This window comes from Leptodactylus fuscus, chromosome 5 (assembly GCF_031893055.1).
Source record: "Leptodactylus fuscus isolate aLepFus1 chromosome 5, aLepFus1.hap2, whole genome shotgun sequence".
In the NCBI taxonomy this organism is placed as follows: Eukaryota; Metazoa; Chordata; class Amphibia; order Anura; family Leptodactylidae; genus Leptodactylus; species Leptodactylus fuscus.
The window spans coordinates 95301533-95319266 of record NC_134269.1 but is presented as its reverse complement, the minus strand read 5'-3'; the positions used below and the strand labels follow the sequence as shown (position 1 = coordinate 95319266).

Sequence of the window (17734 nt, the reverse complement as noted above, 5' to 3'; positions counted from 1 at the left end):
CCATTGAAAGTGGCCAAATTCACTAACAGGTTGGTGCATAGTAATGAGGATACCACTGGTGGTTCCTACCTGGAAATGTCAAAGGAAATGGCTTAAACGGGTTGTTGAGCCATTCTTTAATGCATGGACAACCAGGGGAGGTGAAGAAAAAAATTAAAAAATCATACTTGCCTGCCTTCAATCCTCTGGTGTGCATCCGGCACGTTTCAGTCCTTCTGCTCTGGTGTCTTCTCATGGGTCACTTCCTGAGTTCCATTGAAGCCTGTTTCTCTTATTTTGTGAAGTATTGTTTGAATATATAAAAGCCAATGGCTGTGGCTTTCACTATTGTTGAAGCAACTTTAAATCGCATCACAATAATTCAAATATCTTATTATTATGTCCACATAACCTAAGTACAAGGAGTCAAGACAGGACACATGTAGATGTTTGGATTGAAACCAAAATATGAAATTAGTCAGCCTAATGGTTTGTATATTTTCGATTGTTCCAAGTATGCTATTTTTCATGGCTTTTAACATATTTGATGTTACAATAATTTTTGTATTTTTTTATATTGTAGTTTTGTCTGGATTCATTACTAAAGAGGAAGTTGAAGGTAATGTAAGAGAAGTGCAGTGCTGAAGGAAGCCAAAGAAAATACATAATATGCATACAAATATTAATTATTTATATAGTGGTAAGCCGATGATATGACTGTTTACTTGGTAATTGCAAGTTATTACACATTCCATATAGAAATCACAGCACTCTCTAACACTAGGTTTACTTTAGCGTTCAAGCCTCTCTGTCCAGATTTTGCTTAAAGATGACCCTTCCTGTCCTTGGGCACATGCGGTTTTACATACCGCTATAAAGCCAACAGTGCGCTGAATTCAGTGCACTGTTGGCTTTCCCATTATGTGCCCCTGGTGAAGAGCTATCGGTGCCATTACTGATCCCTGCACCCCCCCCCCCCCAACCAGTACTCATCCATAGACCTGTACTGTCATAGGGGACATTCTTTATCTCCCAGCCATGATGGTAAGCTGTGAAGAACGCCCCCCCCCCAGTACTAGTCTATGGCGATTACAGTGAGGGTGAGGAAGGCGTTCCTAACATTTAAAAAGAAAATTCTTTGAAGAATTGTCAGTTGACCCTTCATGATTATATCGTTGCGATATCCTTATTAGGCTCTGTTCACAGTGCTGTGATGCATCTGTTACATGAAGGAAATGAACAAACTTCATTAACTTTCTTATACGATCTATTGACAGAATTTGTGTTATTAACCCAGCCTTACCAGAATAGTGGGATAAGCAATACCTAAAATGTTATAGTTCCTTATTTTGCTCTATTACTTCACTTTCTTTTATTTTCTCAGTTGGAGAAGAAATAGAAATGACACCAATGGTGTTTGCGAAAGGGTTAGCTGATTCAGGCTACTGGGGAGACAAGTTTTTTGGCAGGATAGTTATGGAAGATCCGCATGTTGGAAATGGATTTCTAAGGAAGTCCTGCAGAGTGAAGGTGATTTATGGGTTGGAACCAATCTTTGAGTCAGGAAAAACCTGCATTATCAAAATCCGAAACCTTATCACTTTTGGGACCAAAAATGAAAGCACCTTAGTGGAGAAGAATTATGATATCACTATTCAGGTAAGTGCCAGAAAGCAAGGCAGTAGCAAAGCAGAAAGTCTAAACAGTACTTAGAAATGCATTTAAATTACCATAGATAGAATACTATATTTACATTTACAAGATGAGAGTCTCAAGTTCTTAGGGTTATTGGTTTTTTGATGTTGTGTTGCAAATATTTCTCCAATTTCCACTGGCCACATTAGATAAAATATGGTTTTCACTAGTCTGCTATCAGCGTTAAACTATGGCTCCTGGGGTCCATCAGAGGACATGATTCTGAGGGGCCATATTTACTGTTTGTAACATAATAAACTTTGTTGTAGTCATGATTTATACAGTAAAATGTAATATGTCATTTGTGAATCATTTCTTAAGGAGTGGACCCTCAATGGCTACAAAGTTAGGTCTCAATGGAGTTGTTTTTGGATGGACTTTTCCTCCATTATTGTATCAGAACCTGGGTCCATGAAAGGATCTTCTGTATATTGATGGATTAGTCCAACTATACAGTGTAGGATTATTACAGTGCTAATCTATTGAATGTAATCTTTGTGTCATTACCTTGTTCATGTTCACCTTCAAGGAATGTAAAATTCAGAACACAACTAGGGAATACTGCAAGATATTTGCTGCTGAATGCAGAGGGGTCCCCAACTTTGGGAAGTTTCCAGAGTAAGTACAGTGTATTACAAACATACTCATGATTTATATATATTTTGGGTTTGATCAGACTGGCTAGTCATATTTTGAATGAGTAATAAATTGCTTTTCATTTTACGGAGTGTGTCAATGCAGCAAATGCTATTGCACCAATTATATGGCCATGAAGATTAGCTGCACATGTGTACAGCTGCACAGACATGCCTTTTGTTTGGAGACTGGAGTTTGCAACTCACAGAAGCTGTTTTATTCAATATGCTAATTAGATCCTTAATGCACTTAGGGTGTGTCTTAGGGTCTTAGGGTGTGCCTTAGCTTCCTGCAGCACCATCCCTCCTACAGTACTGCCATCCTTCCTTCCTTGATCTTGATTGACAGCTCGCTTCATCTCCTGACTTCCTGCTTCTTTTAAGAATATCTTGTCTGTTTGGTATATGTGCATTTTCCTAATTGAGCTGAGCAGAGAGCAATAGGAACAAATTTAAGAAGATGGTGCTACAGGCACACCTCCTTGGTGCTCCGAGGGTCTCATTGGCATATGGACTAAGCCTACATTCACATCTGTATTGGTGTCTCCATTTAGAGTCTCCGTCAGTTTCCATCATAAATCGCCAAATGAAAAAGTCAACTTTTTTGTACACCAATTTTAATTTAAAGAAAAAATGTAATAAAAGATCAAACAGACAACAATGGAGCCCATTATAGTCAATGGGGTCCCTTCAGATCCATTAGTGTCCATAATTTCCCTGATTTGTTGCGGTCCATTCACTGCATGAAAAGAATGGATAGGACAGTGCACACAAATGTGAATGTACCATAAAACAACTTGCACACTCTAATCTTCTGACTAGAGGTAAGCCTGTTCTACTGTACAGCTACTTTACATGCCCATATTGTTAATTTGATAGCATTTGGAAAGCTGACATCAAGACCTATTTTTATTCAGATCTTACATCAATTGCTTTTTAGTGTTAAGTTTCTTTTTGATTCAGATCTGTAGCCTGCATCATATTACGTGGTAACAGGAAACTGTCAAAGGATCAGAGGGTGCCAGGAGTAGAATGTAGAGATGAGCGAACAGTGTTCTATCGAACACATGTTCGATCGGATATCAGGGTGTTCGCCATGTTCGAATCGAATCGAACACCACGTGGTAAAGTGCGCCAAAATTCGATTCCCCTCCCACCTTCCCTGGCGCCTTTTTTGCACCAATAACAGCGCAGGGGAGGTGGGACAGGAACTACGACACCGGGGGCATTGAAAAAAATTGGAAAAAGTCATTGGCTGCCGAAAACAGGTGACCTCCATTTTAGACGAATAGTGGATTTCAAATCCGGGTCATATGAGAATGTGAACTTTGTGACTATGAGACAGGGATAGCTGTACAGGCAGGGATAGCTAGGGATAACCTTTATTTAGGGGGGAATGTTATTAAAAATAACTTTTTGGGGCTCTATCGGGTGTGTAATTGTGATTTTTGTGAGATAAACTTTTTCCCATAGGGATGCATTGGCCAGCGCTGATTGGCCGAATTCCGTACTCTGGCCAATCAGTGCTGGCCAATGCATTCTATTAGCTTGATGAAGCAGAGTGTGCACAAGGGTTCAAGCGCACCCTCGGCTCTGATGTAGCAGAGCCGAGGCTGCACAAGGGTTCAAGCGCACCCTCGGCTCTGATGTAGGAGAGCCGAGGGTGCACTTGAACCCTTGTGCACCCTCAGCTCTGCTACATCAGAGCCGAGGGTGCGCTTGAACCCTTGTGCACACTCTGCTTCATCAAGCTAATAGAATGCATTGGCCAGCGCTGATTGGCCAATGTATTCTATTAGCCTGATGAAGTAGAGCTGAATGTGTGTGCTAAGCACACACATTCAGCTCTACTTCATCGGGCTAATAGAATGCATTGGCCAGCGCTGATTGGCCAGAGTACGGAACTCGACCAATCAGCGCTGGCTCTGCTGGAGGAGGCGGAGTCTAAGATCGCTCCACACCAGTCTCCATTCAGGTCCGACCTTAGACTCCGCCTCCTCCGGCAGAGCCAGCGCTGATTGGCCGAAGGCTGGCCAATGCATTCCTATGCGAATGCAGAGACTTAGCAGTGCTGAGTCAGTTTTGCTCAACTACACATCTGATGCACACTCGGCACTGCTACATCAGATGTAGCAATCTGATGTAGCAGAGCCGAGGGTGCACTAGAACCCCTGTGCAAACTCAGTTCACGCTAATAGAATGCATTGGCCAGCGCTGATTGGCCAATGCATTCTATTAGCCCGATGAAGTAGAGCTGAATGTGTGTGCTAAACACACACATTCAGCACTGCTTCATCACGCCAATACAATGCATTAGCCAGTGCTGATTGGCCAGAGTACGGAATTCGGCCAATCAGCGCTGGCCAATGCATTCTATTAGCCCGATGAAGTAGAGCTGAATGTGTGTGCTAAGCACACACATTCAGCACTGCTTCATCACGCCAATACAATGCATTAGCCAGTGCTGATTGGCCAGAGTACGGAATTCGGCCAATCAGCGCTGGCTCTGCTGGAGGAGGCGGAGTCTAAGGTCGGACCTGAATGGAGACTGGTGTGGAGCGATCTTAGACTCCGCCTCCTCCAGCAGAGCCAGCGCTGATTGGTCGAGTTCCGTACTCTGGCCAATCAGCGCTGGCCAATGCATTCTATTAGCCCGATGAAGTAGAGCTGAATGTGTGTGCTTAGCACACACATTCAGCTCTACTTCATCAGGCTAATAGAATACATTGGCCAATCAGCGCTGGCCAATGCATTCTATTAGCTTGATGAAGCAGAGTGTGCACAAGGGTTCAAGCGCACCCTCGGCTCTGATGTAGCAGAGCTGAGGGTGCACAAGGGTTCAAGTGCACCCTCGGCTCTCCTACATCAGAGCCGAGGGTGCGCTTGAACCCTTGTGCAGCCTCGGCTCTGCTACATCAGAGCCGAGGGTGCGCTTGAACCCTTGTGCACACTCTGCTTCATCAAGCTAATAGAATGCATTGGCCAGCACTGATTGGCCAGAGTACGGAATTCGGCCAATCAGCGCTGGCCAATGCATTCTATTAGCCCGATGAAGTAGAGCTGAATGTGTGTGCTAAGCACACACATTCAGCACTGCTTCATCACGCCAATACAATGCATTAGCCAGTGCTGATTGGCCAGAGTACGGAATTCGGCTAATCAGCGCTGGCTCTGCTGGAGGAGGCGGAGTCTAAGATCGCTCCACACCAGTCTCCATTCAGGTCCGACCTTAGACTCCGCCTCCTCCAGCAGAGCCAGCGCTGATTGGCCGAATTCCGTACTCTGGCCAATCAGCACTGGCTAATGCATTGTATTGGCGTGATGAAGCAGTGCTGAATGTGTGTGCTTAGCACACACATTCAGCTCTACTTCATCGGGCTAATAGAATGCATTGGCCAGCGCTGATTGGCCGAATTCCGTACTCTGGCCAATCAGCACTGGCTAATGCATTGTATTGGCGTGATGAAGCAGTGCTGAATGAGTGTGCTTAGCACACACATTCAGCTCTACTTCATCGGGCTAATAGAATGCATTGGCCAATCAGCGCTGGCCAATGCATTCTATTAGCGTGAACTGAGTTTGCACAGGGGTTCTAGTGCACCCTCGGCTCTGCTACATCAGATTGCTACATCTGATGTAGCAGTGCCGAGTGTGCATCAGATGTGTAGTTGAGCAAAACTGACTCAGCACTGCTAAGTCTGCATTCGCATAGGAATGCATTGGCCAGCCTTCGGCCAATCAGCGCTGGCTCTGCCGGAGGAGGCGGAGTCTAAGGTCGGACCTGAATGGAGACTGGTGTGGAGCGATCTTAGACTCCGCCTCCTCCAGCAGAGCCAGCGCTGATTGGCCGAATTCCGTACTCTGGCCAATCAGCACTGGCTAATGCATTGTATTGGCGTGATGAAGCAGTGCTGAATGTGTGTGCTTAGCACACACATTCAGCTCTACTTCATCGGGCTAATAGAATGCATTGGCCAGCGCTGATTGGCCAGAGTACGGAATTCGGCCAATCAGCGCTGGCTCTGCTGGAGGAGGCGGAGTCTAAGATCGCTCCACACCAGTCTCCATTCAGGTCCGACCTTAGACTCCGCCTCCTCCAGCAGAGCCAGCGCTGATTGGCCGAATTCCGTACTCTGGCCAATCAGCACTGGCTAATGCATTGTATTGGCGTGATGAAGCAGTGCTGAATGTGTGTGCTTAGCACACACATTCAGCTCTACTTCATCGGGCTAATAGAATGCATTGGCCAATCAGCGCTGGCCAATGCATTCTATTAGCGTGAACTGAGTTTGCACAGGGGTTCTAGTGCACCCTCGGCTCTGCTACATCAGATTGCTACATCTGATGTAGCAGTGCCGAGTGTGCATCAGATGTGTAGTTGAGCAAAACTGACTCAGCACTGCTAAGTCTGCATTCGCATAGGAATGCATTGGCCAGCCTTCGGCCAATCAGCGCTGGCTCTGCCGGAGGAGGCGGAGTCTAAGGTCGGACCTGAATGGAGACTGGTGTGGAGCGATCTTAGACTCCGCCTCCTCCAGCAGAGCCAGCGCTGATTGGTCGAGTTCCGTACTCTGGCCAATCAGCACTGGCCAATGCATTTCTATGGGGAAAAGTTAGCTTGCGAAAATCGCAAACTGACAGGGATTTCCATGAAATAAAGTGACTTTTATGCCCCCAGACATGCTTCCCCTGCTGTCCCAGTGTCATTCCAGGGTGTTGGTATCATTTCCTGGGGTGTCATAGTGGACTTGGTGACCCTCCAGACACGAATTTGGGTTTCCCCCTTAACGAGTTTATGTTCCCCATAGACTATAATGGGGTTCGAAACCCATTCGAACACTCGAACAGTGAGCGGCTGTTCGAATCGAATTTCGAACCTCGAACATTTTAGTGTTCGCTCATCTCTAGTAGAATGCATTTGCCATATTTATAACACTACTCAGATGAAAGTTTACCTAATTTACACTAAGCAAATTCCTGTTTTGAAGAGAAAATCTTATAATGTCATTATCGTGATGCTTTCCATTATCAATTGCTTTATGTCTATGAAAATGTAAACTAGAGGCTGGCTATTGACCTTGACCTCTTTTTTCCTGAACATTGATACAATACTAGAAGTAATTCTTGGTATTGAATATTGTTTGATTGAATGTATTCTTTATTGTAATCTTGTCTGCATTAAATCCAGGATTTTACCTCTGAACTTGATTTATCGACCTGCCAACAATGTTCCATATGCTACCATAGAAGAGGACCTGGAAGGCAGATTTGAGAAGTATTGCCTCCAAGATCTTTCAGGAAAATTACACGTGAAAAACAGCACAGAAATTGAGCAGAAATGCTGCACTTTTCAGCACTGGGTGTTTCAATGGACAAACGGAAATTTCCTTGTCACTGTTTTAGAAGGTGAGACGGAGGAACTATGATAACGTGTTTCTTAATTTTCTTTGTCTGTGTGGATTTATTTCTAACTAATATTGTAATTTATACATGTACTTCATTATGTTTTCCAGGTGTGGGCTGGAAACTAACCAATATAGGAATTGCTACAAAATCCAAAGGGTGAGTAAAACATGTATATGTTATTCCAGTAACCCAAATATAGAATTTTCCTAATGTCTAATGTTAGGACTCCATTCTCTGTTCTGTCAATGGCCGAAGTCTTATACAATGCTGTAAAAAATGTTATACATATCACGAATAATGATCAAAAATAATGATATTCTTACTTTCTGTATAATATCTTCAAGGACTCCCTGGTACATCATCAGTGGCATCATTTAAAGAATATCTGTGTGTTTTAGAAATATTTAACACTATTGATAATTTTGTTAATACAACACAATAAAAGAATACATATTCCCAAAGCAAAATGTGCCAAAAGAGAGTTTTAATGGAACAAGTTGGACCAGTATGCATCTTTAGTATTTTTACCCTATGGCATGCTATAGTCAATTGTACTATTCCATGAAAGGCATACAGTAAAATAATCTCTACCACATGGTATACTTCTTTTTAAAACTGGGGTCCTATGGGTTATGTATGTTACTGTACATAGTAAATTATACCAATGGGAAGTACAGTTTGTCTTGCAGAAGAAAAGCCCTCATTTGGCTTTGTGAATGGAAAAATATAAAAATTAAGACGAAGGAGAAACAAAAATCAAAAGTCCCTCTTTTCTGGAAACAATATTTAATTTTCAGATGATTTATCCATAGGTTACCAAATTTTCTGACCTGAGAACCTGATTTTATCAAAGTAATGTTTGGAATAATGAGGAAAAAGAAAGCCAAAAATAAGAAACCTGTAAAAGAACTATATAGTGCAGATAGCAGACTTTTACAATATACCTTAGATCACATTAATACACTTTGTCATTACAGCAGATGGTTTTATGACTGTAAATTTGGATAAGGTCTTGATTCTTTTGTACTTATATAGCTGTTTCCATGTTATGCAGATATCAAGGACTAAAAGAAAGCTGCCACCCCGAGATCCTGGAGGAATTTCCTTCAGTTCACCAGTGCAACAGTTATTGTGAAATGCTGAGCCTCAAGTCTCTAAAAGCAACCGAAGGTCTACAGCCTCCCTCCAAGCCAAAGGGCTCAAGAAGTCCTCAGATGGGAAGGAAGACTGCATCTACTCAGTCAAGCCCACAGATACAGAAGAAAGCTATGTCAAGCCCACAAGCTAGCAGAAAAGGTGGAGTCAGCCCTAAATCCACACGAAAAGTCATGGAGACTGGAGACCCACAATCGAGTCCCAAAGTCAAAGGAAGTGAAGGGCTGACAAGTCAGAAACCACAATAAAATCTGAAAATCTCCCATTTTGTGACATGCTGTACTCCTACTTGACAGCAACTGCTATTTTATTACATACGCTAAGCAGACTTGGGATGCACTGACTTTCTTCTCAGTTTTACATACCATAATGTAGTGGCTGTGGACAGCCTGACCTGTGTGCGGTTTCTCATGAATAGAAGGTGAGCAATAGGTGAATTTACTCTTGCCATAAAGACTATGTACTGTAAAATGATATCTGTTGTATGTTTGCTACACCAAGCATTGTGTTTCAAGACAGAAGAGCAATAATACAGAATGCAAAACATGAATGTGGACTACAAATATCTTCAAAGATTTGTTCAGAATATGCAAGCTTGAACGCACCTCCTCTATACATTAAGGTCTATAGCCATGATGTATGACTACACAGTACTTTCTCTCAACTTCATAACTAAGAATTACCATACAACACCACCTTCTTGTTTTGTGTCGCAAAAGGATACACAAAAGTGATTTTTTTTGTCCAGACAATAGGACATTTACCGTTAAAGGCTACAGAAATGTTAATACAACCTTTTATGTGAATTTCAAGTTGTCAAGTGGAAATTGCCAAGCGGCCACATTGGAACCAGATCTAGAATGCCATCTCATTTTTACAACCAGTATGTCTTTAGCCTGTCTACATGATATGTTATCACAGAGACATTTGGTTATTCTCAGGTCAATGTGTGGTCTTCTTTTGCACTGGCATAGAAGAGTTTGCTGAATCTCAGGGTGTAACTCTAAAGGTCGATCCTATGACTTTTCTTTTAGGCTGTATTTAATAGGGATTGTAACTGATGTGGCTAATATTCAATGATGTAAAGGTAGCACATGAGATAGTTCATACTTTGGTTGTAGTACCATCATAGATCAAACTCTTGACTACTGTAAATACTTAACCGTTGGACTATTTTTGGTGTCTATGGGGTGATCACAGCACTTTCTGGTAAATGATTGTATTTCTTACTATTCTTGAAACAGGTTAAGTATCTTAGTTGTGACAATTGTATGAAAACTCATACAGGCAACAGAAACAGGAAAAACATCAAAGCAACCATCTATATGAGTTATACTGCAGGAGGTGTAATGGAAGCCTACGTGCGCCAACCTGATAACAAGGTGCTATACAATTACTCCTCCCTTCTGTATGTTATGTCTCATTCACATTGTCAATATCTTCCTGTATCGGTGACCATGGCATCTAGAATATATGGACACAATAGCTGTGGTATTAACAGTGCAGAAGCCCCTCCATAATAGAAAGAGCAAGTAACAAGATGGCTCCTCATCACTCTCTACATTGCGAGAACAGACACCAAAGGTAGAAAAAAGGTCAGATGAAAAAAATAACTCAAGCGTGAGCTAGATTTTTATTACTGTTCTATGCTTTATATCTAAGAGAGATGGGCTTTAAGGAAATCTATAAATGAATGTTATCAGAATTACCTCATCTTACCTTGTCTTTTCATTACGTTAGAGCCATGTATCACAAACAGCGATTCGGGAGCCATATATAGTTCTTGGACCTTCTATATGGGGCTCCTTTATGACCGGTGACTTTAGTATCACTGTCCGTTAATACTAGGGTAAGTCAGTCACATCTAATAGATGTTTTCTCATTAATACCCAGTGTGGCTCAACATCAGCTGCCATATTTGAAAGAGGTTCATGAGGTAGTGAGCTTTTGAACCTCCATTTTAGAGCATATACTTCAGATTATCTATAGCAGTGCCAGTCTTTTAGGGTATATATTTAAATACAAAATGTCCTAGAAACTGACACTGATGTACCAGGATCTCTCCAGTCAGCAGAAAAATATAGAAGAAGAAACCCAACTCATTTAATGACAGCTATATGGTGTAGCAGTGGCTATAGAAGTAGCAGTGGCAATTGGGTCCTGATATTATGGGTGTGCAAGTGCCCATTGTCTATATAAGAAAGTATCAGTATTATTATAAATGGTACATGGCAGGTTGAGAACCCTATTAGAGATTTTGCATTGGAGCCCAGGAGCTTCAGGTTATGCCTCAGATTGTATTGTACTTGACTTTCTAAGGACAAGGTTTGGTTTCTATGTTATCTGTCTTCGGAAGAGTTATTTTAAATTGGATAGAGGGAGAACCAAGTGACAAATATGACATTCTTCAAGTCTGAGAGTTTATTACCTTCCTAATATAACTACTCAGTGGAGACTTTTATGTGACCTCCTTTTGGCCGGGGCCCCACATGGCGTAAATGCGGCTTTTACAGTTGCTATGTAATAGATGGGATTCTAGCGAATCCTGTCCCCACACAACGGTAAAATACGCGGCAAGGACAAGCTGCAATTTCCAAAACCATTGCGGTTTTGGAAATCGCAGCATGTCAACTATACCTACGGAAACACTGGCGGTTTCCCTATAGTTATAATGGAAGCAGGAGGTCCACCGAGGAAACCTCTGTGACCCTTCTTTGAAAAGTACTATGGGAAAAACTGCATTGTGTTGCCGCCACCATTTTCCCCACAGCTCTTTTGTGCTGCAGGATGATATGTGGGGCCCTGGCTTAGGGCTAAGGCCCCACATCATGGACACACAGCTGTTTTTGCTGAAGATTGTATTGCGATTTTTTAAGCCAAAGTCAGGAGTTGGTTGAGCTTTCCATATATTTCTTCATTACTTTTGTGGCCATTCATGGCTTTGGCCAAATCTGCAGCAAAAAAAGCTGCATTTCCGCAATGTGGGGCCTTAGCTTCAGGCTCATTCATGGGGCACATTTGTCTGCTGGAAGGATGGCATTAAACAGGTTGACTAGTAACTAGAAGTGAAAAATAAGTTACCCATCTATCCACAGCAAAGGGAGTAACTTGATGATCTTAGGGGGTCTCCTCCATGAGATCACAACTAGTTAGATCAAGTGTTGTACCCCAATTTAAATAGCAGGGCATATCGGAAGTGCACACTGCAACCCCATTCACTTCATTGGGACCAACAAGTACACTGGGGCAAAAAAGTATTTAGTCAGTCACCAATAGTGCAAGTTCCACCACTTAAAAAGATGAGAGGCGTCTGTAATTTACATCATAGGTAGACCTCAACTATGAGAGACAAAATGAGAAAACAAATCCAGAAAATCACATTGTCTGATTTTGTAAGAATTTATTTGCAAATTATGGTGGAAAATAAGTATTTGGTCAGTAACAAAATTTCATCTCAATACTTTGTTATATATCCTTTGTTGGCAATGACAGAGGTCAAACGTTTTCTGTAAGTCTTCACAAGGTTGGCACACACTGTTGTTGGTATGTTGGCCCATTCCTCCATGCAGATCTCCTCTAGAGCAGTGATGTTTTGGGGCTGTCGCTTGGCAACACGGACTTTCAACTCCCTCCAAAGGTTTTCGATAGGGTTGAGATCTGGAGACTGGCTAGGCCACTCCAGGACCTTGAAATGCTTCTTACAAAGCCACTCCTTCGTTGCCCTGGCGGTGTGCTTTGGATCATTGTCATGTTGAAAGACCCAGCCATGTTTCATCTTCAATGCCCTTGCTGATGGAAGGAGGTTTGCACTCAAAATCTCACGATACATGGCCCCATTCATTCTTTCATGTACCCGGATCAGTCGTCCTGGACCCTTTGCAGAGAAACAGCCCCAAAGCATGATGTTTCCACCCCCATGCTTTACAGTAGGTATGGTGTTTGATGGATGCAACTCAGTATTCTTTTTCCTCCAAACACGAAAAGTTGTGTTTCTACCAAACAGTTCCAGTTTGGTTTCATCAGACCATAGGACATTCTCCCAAAACTCTTCTGGACCATCCAAATGCTCTCTAGCAAACTTCAGGCGGGCCCGGACATGTACTGGCTTAAGCAGTGGGACACGTCTGGCACTGCAGGATCTGAGTCCCTGGTGGCGTAGTGTGTTACTGATGGTAGACTTTGTTACATTGGTCCCAGCTCTCTGCAGTTCATTCACTAGGTCCCCCCGCGTGGTTCTGGGATTTTTGCTCACCGCTCTTGTGATCATTTTGACCCTACGGGGTGAGATTTTGCGTGGAGCCCCAGATTGAGGGAGATTATCAGTGGTCTTGTATGTCTTCCATTTTCTAATTATTGCTCCCACAGTTGATTTCTTCAATCCAAGCTGGTTGCCTATTGCAGATTCAGTCTTCCCAGCCTGGTGCAGGGCTACAATTTTGTTTCTGGTGTCCATTGACAGCTCTTTGGTCTTCACCACAGTGGAGTTTGGAGTCTGACTGTTTGAGGGTGTGCACAGGTGTCTTTTTATACTGATAACAAGTTTAAACAGGTGCCATTACTACAGGTAATGAGTGGAGGAAAGAGGAGACTCTTAAAGAAGAAGTTACAGGTCTGTGAGAGCCAGAAATCTTGATTGTTTGTAGGTGACCAAATACTTATTTTCCACCATAATTTGAAAAAAAATTCTTACAAAATCAGACAATGTGATTTTCTGGATTTGTTTTCTCATTTTGTCTCTCATAGTTGAGGTCTACCTCTGATGTAAATTACAGACGCCTCTCATCTTTTTAAGTGGTGGAACTTACACTATTGGTGACTGACTAAATACTTTTTTGCCCCACTGTATCTCAGGATGTTCCCATTTGAAATGAATGGAGAACACATTTTTAACCAGCCACTTCCTTAAAACTGGGGTGCAAAACATCACAACAATGGTACCCAAAAGATCAACAAGTTTCCCCCTTTCATAGGATAAGAGATAATTAGGTAATTGACTTCTAGTGATCAGACAACCTTTTTAACACAAAAGGTAGTCTGCAAGGATAATTGATAGATTGTAACTTGTGCTTTAGAACCTCATTTTTGCTTGTAGGGATTTTGGAATGTTCTAGAAAGCAGATGAATACGACATTTTATTTCAGGGTTTGCAGCTATTATAAAATGATGTCTCAGTATAGCTAAATACAGCAGCTCTGAGACAAGCCCATTTTGCTACAAAATACTGTATGTGTGGTGCTCAGGGTTGCCAACCTGATTATCAATTGTATCAAAAACATATATAAAAAATAGCAGACGGCTAATATATATCTTGGACAAACTGGAAAACCATAAGTCATAACGCTTATCGGTAATACATGCCCACCGTAATAAGTGACAATGCTTATCAGTGATACATGCCCACCATAATAAGTGACAATGCTTATCGGTGATACATGCCCACCATAATACGTGACAATGCTTATCGGTGATACATGCCCACCATAATAAGTGACAATGCTTATCGGTGATACATGCCCACCATAATAAGTGACAATGCTTATCGGTGATACATGCCCACCATAATAAGTGACAATGCTTATCGGTGATACATGCCCACCATAATAAGTGACAATGCTTATTGGTGATACATGCCCATCATAATAAGTGACAATGCTTATTGGTGATACATGCCTACAGCCCATAATATTAAAATGACCAGCTGTGTAATGTAAAGTAATAAATATCACAATAATCTGTACAAACTATTTCCGCAAAAAAGAAAACCTCAGCCACTTCCATTTTTTACACGAACACTGAAAATAAGTGTACTTTTATGGATTGTCCAGGAATATACAGATGGTTGGCAACCCTGGTGGTGCTCTGAAGGCAAAGTGACTAAAGAAATACTGCCATCCTATGTAAATCATGGCACGTACTGTTCATGTATAACCGATCTCCTTTTAGTGATTCCCTCATTGTGTCGGTAATTTGAAGTATTCCAGTATTTTTGCAAGTGATTTTCAATATGTCGGCCGCAGACATTGGAGATGCATGTTTTGCAGAGGGTGGTCATGCACTTAATTTGTGACCAAACTTCTGTTAAATGTATTCAGGGCTGTGAAATTCTGCATCATAGTCTCCTGCCTCAAATTAACCCTAGAGTGCACAGAAAAGTCACTTTGCCTTAGATTCTGTGCTTTTCATCATTGTGGTTGTATTTGCTTTTTTTGTGAAACATTTCATGTGTTTATTTGCACATTTCTTTGGTGTATGAGAATCCTTGAAGCACTTCATTAAAATGTTTTATCTTTGTTTCAGTCAGATATCGATGAATTCAGTGGTGGCTACAAAGGAACATATATTACTGCTGGGTGCATCTTACCATTACTCACACTTATCCAAGCACATATATTCATTCTTTATCAAATCTTTAGAAAGTGGAAACCAAATCATTTCTAAATGGAAAGAAAAAAATGAATGCTCTTTGGTAATTCACAAAAACAGAAAGCAAGAAAGCATGTGAGCAAGAAATTATATACAAAATATGTTATTTAATAGAATAGTGGCTGGCCTGGCGAAAGCTGACAGTCACCATGGGTCTGCCTTTAGGAACCCCCAGGACCCCTCCCCACTCTCCTACCTTGTACCTCGCCGATAAGGCCACATTGATTCTCTATAACTAATATTTATTCTTGGTCTGTTCCATTGCATACCCCTTGATCTTGAATAAAGAACTGATGAAACAAGAAACCCCCAGGACGTAGCTGTTACTGCTGGGGGGCTGCATGCCATATGTTCATATGAATGAGCAACCAACAGGGGTGGACCCTCTAGTTGGGAAGATGATCGCATGCCTTCATGCAACATTATCTACATCTTTGTGAGGTTTTTTGTGTTTTGGTAAAGGAGTTTTTTTTTTTTTTTTTTTTTTTTTTTACCAGGAGTGCACTGAGTCTGAAAGACTCATTCAGATTGGAAAAGACTGAACCATGTAATAAATGTATGAGCTATTTATTAGCAGCTCTCCACTCTGACTCATAAAGGGGTGTCACAAGCCGGCAGCACCCCTCTATAAGGTCCTTATGCCTGAACAGGGCACAGGAAAGAAATTATCTTTATAAACTCCATTGACATGGATTATACTAAATTATTTAGTAGCAATGAAATGATATTTATTTTCCTTAGTGGTATCCTTATTCCAAGGTATAGTGTATGCTATAGAATTATTCTCGTCAGGGTGACCACCTATTTGAGTATATATATATATATATATATATATATATATATATATATAATCTCTATCTCATAAATGAAGTTTAGCATTAACTGATACACAGGCTTCTTTCCATCCAGCTCATGAGAAGTATGATGATGCAGAAATGACACTACTTCACAATATAAACCTGAAAGACAGGGAGCAAAATTAAGTACGGTATGGATTGTTTTAAACTGAATGATATCTATTTTCACAAAGGGACAGCAGCTGGCCATACACATTAGTATATCTAATAACACACCCTATTCAGTGGAATTGGCAAACCATCTAATGTATATGGTTGCCCCTGGCAACAACAAAGACCAGGAGAGAGAAGGGGAGAACATGTTGGGTTTCAATATGTCTGATCCTTTGATCTTTGAAGAAATAAGCCATCCCCAGTGGTATCTGGCAGCAGTGTGCTCCCTTTATCCTTTTCAAGAATATGCCTGCTTGCTCAACCCAAGTGTACATCCATATGTATGGTTAGACACCTAAGGTACCTTTAGATGGCTGAATTTTTACTCTGTGGTCAAGTGGAAAAATTCTGCTTCAAATTTCTGAAACTGAATATTTTAATTTTCTTATGTCCCACCAATAGCTCAATGATGGTATTTCTTCCTCTACATTCTGGTTGGACAGTATGGGATTTTCTAGAAATAGTTTTTTTTTTTTTTATGTCCTCCTCCTTCTCCAATATAAGGAAGGAAGAACCTCCCCTAACTGTGTTTTTTTCCTATCCTGTGAGGTGGGCCAGTTGGAGGAAGGCTTTTTCTTCCACATACTTTTTTCATTGTATTTATTACTTTTTCATTATTTCTTTTTAAAAGGTTTTTTTTCTACCTTCCTCTCTTTGGTCACTAATTAAGACATCTGCTGGCTGGGTGCCCTTTTCTTGAGTCTGATCAGCATTTCTTCTGGCTCCAGTCAAGTGGGTGGCGGGGGGGGGGGATTTAATTACATCAACAGAGGATTAACAGATCACACTTTTAAAGTTCTTAGTGAAATTTGTTTTAAAAAAAATAAGCTTCAAGTTTCAGATAGATTCCAGCCTGATGATGGTATTCCTACCTCCTTCCAGAAAGGAGAGAATCAAGGTGGCTACAAAGTTCCTGACCACTCCCTGTCCAATTACCAACAGGAAGGGTATGAAGGTTCTGGGCACAATATCAGCAACCACAGATGTGGTTCCATGACTCCCATCTATCCCTCAAATGGTGGATACATCTGAAAGACATAAGTCCACGGTCCAACCTCGTTGGATCCTGTTGACCTTGAACGCATTTCTCTTGAGTTGAGGAGCCCACCTAGACAAAGTTCCTCTCCAGGGATGCTGGAGTGCTTATAAGAAGATGATGTCATCCAAATGGAGAGAACTCTGAGCTGTATGGCTGGCATTCCTGCATGGGTAGGTCATCAATATCTTTAACCTGATAAACCCCTTTAATGATTTGGACTGGGTCAAAGTGGTCACAGCTGCCAGAAGCCTTGGAGCACATAGGTCATCCTCAACACATTAGGGTGGGATAAACTTGTTCTTCCTAAGGAGCATTCATGATTATGATCTCATACAATCCATACAGTCAGTACAGTCTCATTTACACATATCAGAAGCAATAATTTTTTCCTT

The 17734-nt window shown here is 41.6% G+C and overlaps 1 protein-coding gene across 1 annotated transcript in view; it reads left to right on the top strand.

Moving 5' to 3' along the window:
* ALPK3 (alpha kinase 3) overlaps window positions 1-12170 on the top strand; it is an 86742-nt gene extending 74572 nt beyond the window's left edge. Inside the window, exons 10-15 of the mRNA XM_075273755.1 lie at window positions 563-598; window positions 1364-1638; window positions 2204-2292; window positions 7498-7715; window positions 7823-7871; window positions 8770-12170. Of these exons, the coding sequence (XP_075129856.1) occupies window positions 563-598; window positions 1364-1638; window positions 2204-2292; window positions 7498-7715; window positions 7823-7871; window positions 8770-9118 (1016 nt within the window). The 3' untranslated portion in view covers window positions 9119-12170. The remainder of the gene's footprint in view (window positions 1-562; window positions 599-1363; window positions 1639-2203; window positions 2293-7497; window positions 7716-7822; window positions 7872-8769) is intronic.
* The last annotated feature ends 5564 nt before the right edge of the window (window positions 12171-17734 follow it).